Source organism: Toxorhynchites rutilus, chromosome 3 (assembly GCF_029784135.1).
Source record: "Toxorhynchites rutilus septentrionalis strain SRP chromosome 3, ASM2978413v1, whole genome shotgun sequence".
Classification (NCBI taxonomy): Eukaryota; Metazoa; Arthropoda; class Insecta; order Diptera; family Culicidae; genus Toxorhynchites; species Toxorhynchites rutilus.
In genome coordinates, this window is record NC_073746.1 from 190,303,226 (window position 1) to 190,318,769 (window position 15,544).

Consider the following 15,544-nt stretch of genomic DNA (forward strand, 5'->3'; position numbering starts at 1 on the left):
GACGTCGATATTACTCTCTGTTCACTTGGTAATGTCACAAATTTAATATATTGATAGTACCCTGGCATAAAAATTGGAATTTTAACAGCAAATATAATTTTTGTTTTGTCATGATATGCTTCAATGCTTAAGAATTGATATATTTCATCAGTGTTACTAATGGAAATATTTTGTTCCTCTAATCTGTCTAATACAAATCGTGTTTCATTCACATTTAGTATTCCTTTTGAAAGGATCCCTAACTTAGATAGTTGTACTATCTCGAAGATATCCTTTAATTGGCTGTTTAATAAATCTATGTTGAACAAAAGATCGTGAACTATTCCTCTCAAATTGATTTCATTTTGTGTGTTCAAATTATTTGCTAGCATTGGAATCTTCTTCAAAATTTCTTTTTGTTGGTCATTTACATGCTTAATAAGGTTATTGATTTTACTCTCAAAGTTTTTATTAATTTTAACTTGTCGGTTATTGTTGTCTATTATCAAGTCAGTTCTCGCCCACATATCGTCTATTGTCTGTCGAATCAATTGTAAATCATTGTCGTCTAGATTTCCGGTCAGTGATTTTATTAAAGATCCCAGAGGGTTAAACAGTCCTCGTTTTGGTCGGTATACAGGTTTGAGTCGAAAGTAGCTGTCTGAAAGTCGTTTCATTCTAATGTCCAGTATTTTATGGAATGGTTTTGTTGCGTTTTTACATTCCAATTGATCTAACGTGGTCTGGAGATCTCTAAAGCTGGTCTCGAACATTTTCAAGTCCACGACGTGAAGATGAAAATGATGTGAGGTAATGATTTTAGCTTCCCTTTCGCTAAATGCTATGAGTCCTTTGCTTCGGTCTAAATCCACGATGCTTACGTCCGCCTTGACCCCTTTGGCTAATCTGTAATGAAAATTGTTATGAATGTCGGATTTGCACAAATAAAATTAAGGTTTTTTTTTTATTTTTAGACTAACATCTTCTCCGTTTGATTTTGGTTTTATGTATTGTTCGTCCTATATGATCAACGAATGTTTTTCTATTATTTCTTACCACCTGGTAGGGCTTGTACCGTTCCTTCGTCTTGTTTTTTATTCCTTGATAAGAAATGTAGGCCTGTTCTCCTGGTTCCATCGTAGGGTCTTCTTCTTTATCTTTGTTATGGTAATCTAGATTCCTATTTTGAGTTTTCTTTAAAGCTAAAATAGCTTCATCATAAACTTTGTTTCTTGTTTCCATTATTTTTTGTAAGTCAGTGGGTCTCTCTTCCCCTTCTTTGATTCCAAAGAATATTTCTTTGGGACACAGGTTAGTGGAGGAGTGTATAGTGTCATTGTACAGAGCCACACAAATTTTAAATAGCTCTTTTTTAGATAGGTGTTCATGTTTACTTTTTATACATCGATATATTTCGCTAATCGTAGAGTGGAACCTTTCAACAGTGCCATTCACTTCGCTCTTATTAGAAGGGGTGTAGTAAGTTTCGATTCCCAGTTCAGCTAACATACCTCTGACTTCTATTGATTTAAGTGCTGGTTCATTATCACTGACAATCAATTTAGGAGTCCCGTATGTACTGATTAGCTTTATCAATCCTGAACGTACATCAGGAATCGCTCTGGATCTAATTGATATCAGAATACCGAATTTTGATAGTTTATCTACGACTGATAAAAATATGTTAGGTTGACATATGAAAATGTCCACGTGGAGGATATCTAGAGGTTTGCATGGGATTGGTGTTTTCGCCAAACCGATTTTATAGGGATGTCTTTCGTATTTAGCAATTTTGCATGTTTCACATAATACAATGTACTTGCGTACTTTCTGTTTGATTTTTGGGAAATAATATTGTCTGCTTATATTTGCAACATTTTCTTCTATTCCTCTGTGTGCTCTCATATGCGTGTCTGCAATGATTTCATTCTGCTCTTCTTCTGTTTTTAAATCAGTAAGCAATTTTTGTGAGATTAGAACTTTGAATGTTTTTATTCTTGAAAAATAATTTTTTGTAAACAATTTGAATGGAATTTATTAGTTGTTCAGGACAATAGATGCAATTTATCCTTTTAGGATCCATATGTTCCTTGAAAATTCTCAACAATAAAGGCACACCATAATGAATTCTAGTGAATGTATGTCTCAACACTTTGGGAAAAATTTGTTCTCCTGTATTCTGGTTTTCTTCAGGGCCAATATTTAGAATAATTTGGTTCGAGAATGAATTTATTGGCCTTTCTGTACAATTTATGAACTCAGAATCATCTGTATTAGCTGAATGTTGCGTTGCATCGGTAGATGATGTGTCGCTTTCGTCTTCATTAACATTTATTTCATGCGGAATCCTAGACAATCCATCTGCTACGACATTTTGTTTTCCTGCACGAAACTGAATATCATAAGAATAATCTAAAAGGGCAATCATCCATTGAGCTATTTTGCTTGAAGGATCTTTCAAATTTATAGCACAAGTTAGCGGTTTATGGTCTGTGTAAAGAATAAACTTATTCCCGAAGAGGTATGGTCTGAAGTATTTCGTAGCCCAGTATATTGCCAGTAGTTCTTTTTCAATGGTAGAGTATTTTTCTTCAGTTTGATTTAATGTTCTGGATGCGAAGGCAATGGGTTTATCTTTTCCAATCGAACCTTGAGATAGGACCGCACCTAATGCATATTTTGAGGCATCTGTTGTAAGAATGAATTGCTTAGTGAAATCAGGGTGCACCAATATGGCACTTCCACTAAGTATTGCTTTACATGTTTGAAAGGCTTTTAAAAATTCTGGTGTATGTTCTATTTTTTCGTCTTTTCTAAGGCATTGTGTTAACGGTTTTGTGATACGACTGAAGTCCCTAATGAATTTTCTGTAATAACCCAACGTTCCAAGAAAAGATTTGATTTCTTTTTCGGTTTTCGGTATAGGCCATTTCCTTATAGCCTCAACTTTTTCTGGGTTCGGGTGAACGCCTTTCTCCGTGACAATGTGTCCAAGGAAGGACACTTGTTTCTGTAAGAATTCGCTTTTATCTAATTGTACCTTTAAGTTTGCTGTCTTTAGGGCAGTGAATACTTGCTTCAAATTCAAACAGTGTTCTTGCAGACTGGGGCCAAATATGATAATGTCATCCATGTATACAAGGCACATTTTTCCGACCAAACCAGCATGAACAGCATTCATTGTTCTTTGGAAGGTTGTTGGGGCATTCTTCAAACCAAATGGCATTCTTAAATATTCATAATGCCCGTCCTCAGTTGAAAACGCTGTTTTTTTAATATCACGTTCATCCATCGTTATTTGATGGAAACCTGAGGCTAAATCTAGTGTTGTAAAATATTTACTTTTGCCAAGTTGGTCAAGTATATCTGATATATTAGGAATGGGGAATTTATCATCTATAGTTTTGTTATTTAACTTCCGATAGTCAACAACAATTCTCCATTTCTGAACTCCAGTCGAATCTATCTTTTTGGGGACGACCCATATTGGAGAATTCCTGGGAGATGTTGAATGTCTAATAATATTTTCTTCTAGCATCTTGTGTATTTGTTTACGGACTTCTTCCTTAAGGCAGTGAGGATATCTGTAACTTTTTTGGTAAACTGGTATATCGTTCTGCGTTAGTATCTTATGTTTTAATATGTTAGTTGCCGTAAGTGGTTCTTTTTCTAAGTGGAGAACGGATTGATTTTCATTTATAACCTCGAGCAATTTGGTTTTTTCTTCTATATTCAGGTTGTGCCGATAGAACCCCTCGTTATAGCGATGCAACGTTACATATCGACGACAACTTCACTCGGCATTCGATCCATAAAAACCAGTTCGAACGGAAACAAAACAAACAGAGATCTTTCTAAAGACAAAAAGCGAATAATTGAATCATCGTTAAAAGCAGTGCATCAATTAAAATTCTTTCCATTTTTTCTCAAATGATAGTACACCAAATTTGTAAGTTTATTCGTTATGAAGATTAAATTTGAATTCTAAATAAATGAATTATTGTAGCTTGAAGCACACAGAAACAAATATCGTGTTTGCTATCGAGAGTTGGCGAAAATCTATCCCCACAAATCTTCAAGAAATTTGTACGAGGACGAGAAAAATGGAGGAACAACCAACACCCTATAGATTCAACTGCAGAAAATGCGATCGGCCTGATTCCGCGGAAGGCCAAATGGTCGCTTGTGATGTTTGTCAGAGATGGGAACATTTCGGATGTGCCGGAGTTGATGAAAATATAAAAAAACATTCATACGTGTGCAGCGAGTGTAAGATGAATAGGACTGGCACGAAACCGAAGCAGACATTGAAGTTACCGGTTAAGAACGTCAAAACAACTTCCAGGGCATCATCGAAGAAGGGAGCTGCTAAAGCAGATACTGATCGTTCTAGTGTTAGTTCTGCAGCAAGACTAGCTATGCTAGAAACTGAATTGAAAATCGTAGGCGAACAACAACAATTGCAAGAGCAAGAACTTAACGCAGAGAATGAGCTGAAGAAACGAGAAATACAGGAGGCTGAGCGGCAATTGGAGGATAAAAAGAAAATGTTGGAAGAAGAAAAAAGGTTGCGGGAGAAGAAACTGCAAGAAGAGAAAGATTATTACAACAAGCAGAAATTGATTCGTCGTCAGTCTATGGAAAAGAAAAACGAAATCATAAAGCAAATGTCCGAGTGCAGTAGCAAAGCAGGTTCGATCGTCGATCCAAGCGTGAAGGTATCCTCATGGCTTGAGCAACAGCAGTGCACCACCGTTCCGCCGACTAAACCAACTAACCCTGAGCCGCAGGTACCCCCCGTACTACTTCCACCGACATCAATCGCGGCTCTCGAGCCTGCGCCCATTACATCGCAATGGGTTAATTCAGGACCTAGCGTACCGATGCCAATACACTATCAACCGGTGAACACTACAGCTGAAAACAATCGGATCCCGCACGATCATCTGTACAACCATCTAGTTGCCCCAGGAATGCTGAATGCCAATCAATTGGCAGCACGACAGGTGCTGAACAAAGATCTGCCAAAATTCAATGGCCGTCCCGAAGATTGGCCTCTGTTTATTACAAGCTATGAGCAATCGACGGAAGCATGCGGATATACAGAGGTAGAAAATCTCATACGTCTTCAAAAATGCCTCGAATGCCACGCTCTGGAGTCGGTACGAAGCAAATTACTCATCCCATCTAATGTACCACAAGTGATTCAAACACTACGCATTCTGTACGGTAGACCGGAACTACTAATCCGGTCCTTATTGGATAAAATTCATCACGTCCCATCGCCTAAGCACGACCGACCGGAGACGATCATGGAGTTCGGAATATCCGTCCAAAACCTGGTTGATCACCTGATTGCAGCACGACAAGATGATCATCTGACGAATCCTATACTTATGCAGGAACTGGTGGAAAAACTACCGGGTTCACTGAGACTAGATTGGGCTGCATACAGATCTCGACTTCCACGAGCTACACTGCGATCCTTCGGTGAATTCATGTCGGGTCTAGTAACAGCTGCTAGTTTAGTAACATACGAGCTTCCCAAACTTTATAAAATGTGTGACAATGATAGAATGACATTGAGAACTAGAGCAATGATTCAAACGCATTCCTTAGAACCCGGGGCTCCCTTGGCATCGCCCACTTACGTAGCAAGGGGAAATAAGCTAAGCAAACCGTGTGCTTCTTGTGGTCGGGATGGCCATAGAGTAGCCGAATGTCAAAATTTCATTGCTTTGGCGACGGACGATCGATGCAAGCTAGTACAGGAAAAGAACCTCTGTCGTACCTGTCTGAACAGTCATGGGAAGTGGCCGTGCCGTTCATGGAAGAGTTGCGAAGTGGAAGGATGTCGTCACAAACACCACACCCTCCTCCATTCGGTCAATTCAATTGGTGTGTCAGCTAGTCATCTATCATCATTCGTAGGTCAGTTCTACCTGTTTCGAATGGTTCCTGTTGTATTACACGGAGAGCAAACAAGTCAGATGGTATTTGCCTTTATCGACGAAGGTTCTTCAGAAACGTTGCTGGAACATTCAACTGCTAAAAGTTTGGGTTTGTCCGGCCCAAAAGAGCCGCTTGTTCTACAATGGACAGGAAGTGTAACCCGTGAAGAATATCATTCCCAACGGGTACAGCTGAAAATATCTGTAAAGGACAGTTCCTCCTATCACGATCTAATAAATGTGCGCACAGTCAGCCGCCTTACACTCCCGACACAAACGCTGAGATATCAAGAAATGGCTAAGCGTTTTCCACATTTACGTGGCTTGCCAATAAAAGATTACACTGCAGCGCAGCCAAAACTATTGATCGGACTAAATAATCTCGGTTTATGTGTTCCCAGAAAACTACGAGAAGGCAGTCCTCATGAACCCATCGCTGTGAAGTGTCAACTTGGTTGGAGCATTTATGGCGGGTTCTCAGCTGATCCAGCCCAACGCATGACGGTCAACTTTCATACAGTAGCGTCCTCTACCCCCGATCAGTTATTGAATGAACAATTACGTGACTATTTCACCATCGAAAATAACATGGTGGTCCCTCCGCTAGCGCAGCTCGAGTCCGATGATGATAAACGGGCTAGAATTCTACTAGAAACGACAACACAGCGTGTTGGACAGCGCTTCGAAACGGGTCTTCTCTGGAAGTCCGATGTTATAGAGTTTCCCGACAATTACAGCATGGCTTTGCGCCGTTTACAGTCTCTGGAGCGAAAATTACAGAAAGATCTTGAACTTGAGGCTCTAGTACGACAACAGATAAGAGATTATTTGAAAAAGGGCTATGCACACAAAGCCACAAACGAGGAAATATCATCCAGCGATAGCAGGCGGGTTTGGTACCTCCCTCTGGGAGTTGTGATTAACCCAAAAAAACCCAACAAAATCAGGCTAATCTGGGATGCTGCCGCAACATTTAACGGGGTCTCGTTCAACTCCAAGATTCTCAAAGGTCCAGATCTCTTAACGCCTCTGCCCGCTGTGCTCACGCGTTTTCGACAACATCCAATAGCAATAAGTGGAGACATACGAGAGATGTTTCACCAAATCAGGATACAGAAAAATGATCAGCAGTCACAACGATTCCTGTGGAGGGAGAACTCATCTGAACCACCTCAGATCTACGTGATGGAGGTTGCAACGTTTGGGTCCACGTGTTCCCCAGCGTCAGCCCAATATATAAAAAACGTCAATGCCCAAGAGTTCGCTAATGAATATCCTCGGGCAGCAGAGGCGATCCAGAAAAACCACTACGTGGATGACTACCTGGATAGCTTCCAGAATATGACTGAGGCGATTCAGGTAGTCAATGAAGTTAAATTAATACACACGAAAGGCGGATTTGAAATCCGAAATTTTCTTTCAAATTCGACTGAAGTTTTACGAGGAATCGATGGACTATCATCAGAAAGCACAAAAAAACTGCTATTGATGCGGGGTGATTACACAGAATCGGTACTCGGAATGAAATGGATTCCATCGGAAGATGTTTTCACATACACATTCGCCCCTCGAGCTGACCTGGAACATGTCTTCGTCGATGGATACATTCCCACAAAACGGGAAGTGTTGAAGGTGGTAATGAGTCTGTTTGACCCATTGGGCTGCATCTCGTTCTTTCTGATCCACGGGAAAATTATTATTCAGGATGCTTGGACCTGTAAACTCGGTTGGGATGATCCGATAGGTGACAGCCTTTTGGCGCGCTGGAAACAATGGATTGGACTCTTCAACACGCTTCCTCTTCTACGAATACCTCGCAGTTACTTCCAGGCTGATTCTCCAATGAACTTCAATGACCTCCAGTTGCACGTTTTTGTAGACGCCAGCGAGTCTGCGTATTCGTGTGTTGCGTACTTCCGGTTGAAAATTAACGATCACATCAACGTAGCGATGGTAGCGGCCAAGACAAAGGTAGCCCCTGTAAAATCACTCTCCATTCCTAGACTGGAACTAAAGGCCGCAGTCGAAGGAAGTCGCTTGCTTGACTCAGTCAAAAGATACCACACCCTGCCGATTGCAAAATCCTTTCTGTGGAGCGATTCTAAGACTGTTCTAGCTTGGATACAGTCTGAACATCGTCGATATCACAAGTTCGTCGCCGTACGCGTAGGAGAAATACTATCGTCGAGCGAGGTGAACGATTGGCGATGGGTGCCCTCCAAATTTAATCCAGCCGACGAAGCTACAAAGTGGAAGAACGGATCCAACATCAATACAAATAATTCTTGGTTTCAAGGGCCTAGTTTCTTGAAAAAAGATGGAAAGTTTTGGCCAGATCAACTACAAATTTTCACCACACAAGAAGAAATACGTTCCGTCCTTCCACATTGGGTAGCCGTTTCCATCGTAAATCCGTCAAGATTCAGTAAATGGACGATGATGCTGAGATCATTAGCATTCGTATTCCGTTATGTTCAAAACTTGAGACGGAAAATAAAAGGAGATCAACAAGTTTTCGGAGTTCTCACTCAAGACGAATTGGAGAAGGCGGAACAGCTTCTTTGGAAAATAGCTCAACACGACGTCTTCCAGGAAGAAATTTCAGTACTGATCGAAACCCAGGGTTCCCCAGATCGCCAGCACCGCACGGTGGCTAAGTCGAGCAGAATTTACAAACGATGGCCTTTCCTCGATCAAAACGGCGTTCTCAGAATGCGTGGGAGATTGGGCACTGCACCACATGTGCCATACGAAGCTAAGTACCCTACGATTCTCCCTCATCAACATAGGATAACATTTCTCCTTGTAGATTGGTTCCACTGCCACTTCCATCATGCCAACCGGGAAACTATTACCAACGAACTAAGACAACGTTTCGAAATTCTCAAGCTTCGTGCCCTCATAAGTCGTGTGGCGCGAAGGTGCTGTTGGTGTCGAGTGACGAAAGTATCGCCAAAACCTCCTGTAATGGCTCCTCTACCAGAAATACGGTCAAAACCATTTATCCGGCCATTTACATACGTGGGCATCGACTACTTTGGACCTGTACACGTGAAGGTCGGTAGGAGTTTGGCTAAACGTTGGGTGGCACTGTTCACCTGCCTAACAATAAGGGCAGTACACCTAGAAATTGTCCACAGCTTATCGACGGAATCATGCATCATGGCCATCCGTAGATTTGTTTCACGTCGTGGTACGCCAGCTGAATTTTATTCCGACAACGGGACTTGTTTCCAAGGAGCGAACAAGGAGCTAAGGAAAGAAATTGAAACACGGAACACCGAATTGGCCCTGACATTTACTAGCGCAAAAACTAAATGGAATTTTATTCCACCTTCTGCGCCCCACATGGGTGGAATATGGGAAAGACTCGTACGTTCAATAAAATTGGCTGTTGGAACGATAATTGAAGCTCCTCGGCGACCAGATGATGAGACCTTAGAAACAGTGCTCTACGAAGCGGAAGCTATGGTTAACTGTAGACCATTAACTTACATTCCTCTGGAATCAGCAGATGAAGAATCATTGACACCGAATCATTTTTTGCTTGGCAGCTCAAATGGTGTGAAAATACTCCCGACCGAACCTGTTCTTGAACATGCAACGTTGAGAAGTAGCTGGAAGCTGGCACAGTACATAACCGACCGATTTTGGCACAGGTGGATTAAGGAGTATTTACCTGTGATTACTCGTCGATGTAAATGGTTCGAGGAGGTGAGAGATCTGCGAGTTGGTGATCTAGTTCTGGCAGTCAGTGGAGTGGCAAGGAACCAATGGATCAGGGGACGTATAATCGAAATCATACCCGGTAGAGATGGACGAGTTCGACAGGCGTTAGTGAAGACGTCGACCGGAGTGCTGAGAAGGCCGGCGATGAAACTTGCGGTTCTTGACGTCATGGATGGGTGTAAACCCGGTGACGGGTGAGCAAATGTATACATCAGTTCTTCACCAGGATTTACAGGGGGAGGTATGTGCCGATAGAACCCCTCGTTATAGCGATGCAACGTTACATATCGACGACAACTTCACTCGGCATTCGATCCATAAAAACCAGTTCGAACGGAAACAAAACAAACAGAGATCTTTCTAAAGACAAAAAGCGAATAATTGAATCATCGTTAAAAGCAGTGCATCAATTAAAATTCTTTCCATTTTTTCTCAAATGATAGTACACCAAATTTGTAAGTTTATTCGTTATGAAGATTAAATTTGAATTCTAAATAAATGAATTATTGTAGCTTGAAGCACACAGAAACAAATATCGTGTTTGCTATCGAGAGTTGGCGAAAATCTATCCCCACACAGGTGATCTAGCCGAAGTTGATCAACTAAATTTTTATATCGATTCGTATGGAGAAAATTTTCCGTATTATTTAGTTCGTGACTTGAACCCAGTTCGAAATTATTTATTTCGATCTCGAGAGGTTGGTCAAGAGAAAAGGTTTGTTCACTGGGGGAATTATTTCTTACAACGGCAATAGTTTTATTTCTTTCTGCATGGTAAAGTCCTGCGCATATAAATATATCAGGTGCTACTTCTATATCCTTTTCAATTAAAAAATCACCGTCTTCTCCAGTGACAGGAATTTCTATATTCGCGAGCGATGTTTCCGTTAGTGTTTTCAAAAATATTTCAGGATATTTCCTGCACATTTTTATTTTTGTTCCGTTAATGTGTATGGAATTATCAGATGCATCAATTTTTGCTTTGAGTTGTTGAAGTGTTTCATAGCCTATTAGGCCATGAAAAAATTTATGAAAGTCGAAAATATGAAATTTGAACAATTCGTCATTAAGGTCAGGAAAAGGGTTGAAATTAACGTATTCATTGATAATGTGCTTCCCTGATATGTTCGATACCACAGTAGGGGTTGGAAGTTTTAATGATGTTTTAACAAGCCTAGGACACAAATAGTTTTTATTTGCTCCTGTATCTATAAGCAATTTCAATTCAAATCCTTGTCGTGTAGGAAGTTTCACATATGGAATGAAATTCCTTGTTTCTATCTGGGGACGTATGTTAGTGACTCCATTTGAAAATTCAAATTATCACAAGATTCGTGTTCAACATTTTGTTGAACATCGTTTACAGTGGATTCATTATTAGTTTCTGGCTCAACCCATTCTGGCATTTGATAGTTTCCAAAAGTCAAATCCGGCATTGCATCATGGGTGTCGTAATATTCATGGTGGAAATCGTTATATGATGGTTCACCATACGCATTATCATAATCATGTTCCATATTTCTCAATTCGTCAATTCTAGGAGGGATTCGTGGAGCGAACTGATTTCTTTGGAAAAATGGTTTTCTCTGAAAATTTTTGTTTGGATATGGTTTGTTCATATAATTTATAGTGTTCGAACGAATCGATTTATTAACGTTCATTGACTCTGGAGAGGGTAATGCCTTTTGAGGTGGTCTAGAAAATGAATTATTGTAAGACATAGGAGGTCGTGGGTTAAAATTTGCTCCTCGTGGGGCTTGGAAATAGGATGTGGGTTGTTGTGGTGAAAACATTTGTGTAAATTGCCTTTGGAAATTGATTGGCTTTTGTGGACGTGTGGGTGGTGGCAGATTCAATTTTCCTAAGCCGGTTCGGCTTTGAAAATTTCTTTCTTCTATGGCAGCATCAAATGCTTGTTTAATATCCCTTGGTTGTCGTGCACGAACATTTCCTCCAATTGGTTCCTTTAAACCAGCGAGAAATACCTGTAATGCATTTTCCTGATGGGTATGAATTCTGTCTTGTTTTACGTTTTCATCGCTTGTGGAAATTTGTGTGTTATTAATGAGTAATGATAATAAATTGTGTACCTGACCAAAAAATTGTTCTATCGAGTCAGTTTGCTGGATTTGGAACAATTCCCGCGTAAGTGTAACAGGGTCACGCTTATCGTTGTAGTAAGCGATCAAGTTAGCTTTGATAATATCCCAATCAAGAGTGGTACCATAAGACTCTAATACTTGATCAGCATTTTCAATAATTTTTGCTCTAATATCCTGGAGCCAAATTTTTTCAAAAGGTGTGTTCTTCAATGGCAATATAAATGGCATAAGGTTCTCTACCGATCTGATAAAACTGTGTAGTTTAATTGGGTTTCCATCAAATGGTTGCAGTTCTCGTACTGCTTGTGGGGTTTGAAGAGATCTAAGAATTTTGTCAGCTTTTTCAAAAATTCTGTTCGTTTCGTTAACTCTTTCAGTTTCACTGTTCTGTTCATTATCATTATGATTCGGAATGGACGGTGCAGTAGGTGAAGTAGTGGGTGGAGGAGGTGGAATGGGAATAGTATTTGATTTGTTCATGTTTCTTAAATTATATGGGTTATGTCTTTCCATGTATAAACCTGTAACGAGACTCTCGAAAAATGTTTAATATATATTTTTTTTATTATATCATTTAAATTTAAGTTTTTCAAAGGATCACAGATTTTCACTCTGTGAGAAGATATTTTGCAGATATACCTTCTGCAATAATTTAATTTTGAAATAATATTTAAAACGATATAAACTGAATATAAACTTCTAAATAATGTATTTTTAATTTTTTTTTTATATTCCTAATTATTAATTTGTTTTTTTTGACGGCGCCAGTGGTTGTGTGGTTAGCGTAACAGCCTCACAATCCGATCGGTCTGGGTTCAATCCCAGCTGGCGTCGTTGGGATTTTCTGAGGCGAAAAATCTCTGGTTACGTCTTCCTTCGGAGGGGAAGTAAAAGAAGTTGGCCCGGCTCATGAATTGTTGAGTCTGAAAGGTAGGGACAGGTGGAGTCGCCTCCCTGATGTCGGTGATTGGCACTGAAGTGGCGGAAATATGCCGACAAAAAATAAGCGAAGGTAAAAAAAAATAAAAAAATTGTTTTTTTGAATTTAAATCGCAGAAATACGCACAGATTTACGCTCCGTGGGGGCGTGCACTGTTAATTACAGATATTCCTTCTGTAATGATTAATAAAATCCACAGTGTCTTAAACTCTTTTTCCACAGATATTCCTTCTGTGTCGATCACGCTTTCCAACAGATATTCCTTCTGCTGCACAATTTAGAGTTTTTTTTCTGCGTCGACTCGCACTAAGCAGATATGCCTTCTGCCGCACGAATCGATGGGTTTTAATTTATATTAATTTATAATAATTTTTAATATTTACGATTTTGTGTTATTTTAAATATCTTTCATGTGCAAACAATGTAGAAAATTAGTGTGTTACTTACATGAAAAATTGTTACCAATGTTCGCAGAATGATTCTTCTCGATAACACCTCCATTAATTGGTCCTGGTAAGTTTTTTCCTCTAAAAAACACTTGTAACGTTCGAGTATTTTCTATGTGCTCAAAGCACAAGTATTGTCTTTTAGTACATTCACAAAATTAATCCACTTCTCAAGTTTAATTATAATTACAAACGCGTAAAAAAAAACACTTGTCCGTTTTGCTATAATTGATAGGAGTTTATAAGCTAACCCTTTTTTTTTTAACACTTCTGGTTGAATAGTTTTTATAACACTTAGAAACACTTAAACTTTCATTTCACTTCGCGTAGGGAAAAACTGTCGGATCCTACCGACTGCGCCATTTAACCACTCAGGGATTTCGAAGAGGTTTTTTAAAAAAACAGAAACTCAACTTTACAGCGTGAGAACTAGAATCAGACTGCCCCTTAGTTTTTATTTCAAGTTTCGACCTAACACAAAAGAATACAAAATCCCTGAATCGAAGTATTGTTCTTCGATAAACTAAATTCCCTGAAACGATAACGCGCAGGCTGTACCGTATTCTGCTGATGCTGGATACCGTTGGCTGTTTATGCGTCCGCTCGGGTTTTGTTGATAGCGCGGGCGCGCTTGATTTACGATGTTTAAACTATCGCGTTCGATCCGGTCTTCTGGTCTGTTTATATTAATTTTTTTTGGTCTATTTATATTTATTTTTTAGTGTACATCGATTTTTTATCTCACCAAAGGCCCACTAACATTTCTTTTAAACATTTTATCAACATTTGGATTGCTTCTTCTACGATTTACTTCAGTACAAATGCTGTCAGAGACAGAACTAACGGCAGCTACTGAGGGGATGAACTGTAACAGGCTGCGCATAGGATCAATGAACCCAGGGGTATGACTAAAACGTCAAATCCCTCATATTGCCAGTGTACCCAATATTGCTGCGGTTCACTGACATTTTGGTTCTTTTTTTTCCAAAATATATATTTCATTAAGGCACATGTGACGTTAGCCTGACGGGGCCGGGAGTCCAATATTTTGATAATTTTTGTCTTACAACTATGTTAGTAATATGTAACCGATTACTCGCGGTTGGCTCGAGGTTAGTATTACAAAGATTCTCATAAATGGGATGTTGCAGTCTCCAGTACTATGTATGTGTGGCCGACACGGGATACTTCCTATTGGGGTGCAACTGACCATTGATCAGCGACGCCCCCCTAGTCTGTACCCCATATCAATCGTGGTGCATCTCTCTTGACTCGAGGAATCCAGGGTAGAATGGTCACTGGGCGGTACAATCTTCAGCTCGTGTAGAGTTGTCATGAGCGGTACAAGCTTTGGCTCTTGTTCAATGATCAGTGGCCTGCACAACCTTCGACGTGTGTATCTGTAAAGAGTATGTGTATGTATTGCCGCGACTAAGTAAAAGTTTTTCGAGGAGGGATATGATACAGGGATACAACGGAGAAAACATCATTAAACGTTGACATCGGCGTTTCTGAGGAACAGGTATAGATGAAGCAGAAGATCAGGATCACGACTACCTAAGATATCCCGGACGGGGATATCCGATTGTCTGCCTAGTGCCCTCAATGTGCCCATATTCACATGTTTTTACAGTCTTTTTTAAAAAATCATCTGGCATCTCTTCGTTCCACTTTTTATCGAATATTTTTAAACCGCAGGAGTAAACATTCACGTGACTCTGACTTCGTTGGTTTTTATTTCGTTCGGAAAAATATCAAAGAAAGTGGACATTAAAAATGCGTTGCTCAGTGAAAGGCTGTCCGAATACGAGTGAAAATGTTCGCGTAAGCTTTTATCGTACACTTTTATTCGGAACTTTTATCGGAAACGTTTCTACAGACGCGCTGGGTCGATTTTTGCGGAGACGACAAACTAGTTCCGAAGAAAGTGCGCTACACATACAACGTCCCGTCACCGTGAAATCGACGTGAAGGAATGAAATGTCAAATATTCTCCCATGGAGATCGTATGGTAGCATTCACATGCACCATCACCGGCAACTTTGACGTCGGCAAAATAAGTATACACATTTTCACGTGAACATGAAACGATGTATTTCTAGAAAAATTATCTAGAAATACATCGTTTTATTTCAACCGGATAGGAATCCTCGTGAGAAACCGTAATGCCTTCCCAACATTTAAGACGGTAGTTGACTCAGAAGATTACGTCCATTATCAACACGAAGTGCAGATTGCCGTTATATTCATCACCAGCACTAGCGGACCATGCGAAATCCTATCCATCTGTTCGAGACAAATTCAAAACACCAAAATATTGTGCTAGTTACCAGAGGTAGTTTTTCTGCTTGTATGAAACATATTCAGATTATTTTAATTTTAGATTCCTTGGTATGT

The 15,544-nt window shown here is 39.9% G+C and overlaps 1 protein-coding gene across 2 annotated transcripts; it reads left to right on the forward strand.

Moving 5' to 3' along the window:
- The first annotated feature begins 3,649 nt into the window (after positions 1–3,649).
- LOC129776590 (uncharacterized) lies at positions 3,650–10,234 on the forward strand. 2 transcript variants are annotated; one of them, XM_055782320.1, is made up of 3 exons: positions 3,650–3,928; positions 3,986–10,114; positions 10,172–10,234. In XM_055782320.1, the coding sequence occupies exon 2, from the start codon at positions 4,083–4,085 to the stop codon at positions 9,855–9,857; it is 5,775 nt and encodes a 1,924-aa protein (XP_055638295.1). In that variant the 5' UTR covers positions 3,650–3,928; positions 3,986–4,082; the 3' UTR covers positions 9,858–10,114; positions 10,172–10,234. The 2 variants fall into 2 exon arrangements, with proteins under 2 accessions (XP_055638295.1, XP_055638294.1); XM_055782319.1 differs by having other exon boundaries at positions 3,888–10,114.
- Positions 10,235–15,544: the final 5,310 nt, after the last annotated feature.

What these genes read in the sequence shown, in the direction of transcription:
- LOC129776590 (XM_055782319.1), top strand. Translation starts at nt 3,972, where the DNA reads ATGAATTATTGTAGCTTGAAGCACACAGAAACAAATATCGTGTTTGCT.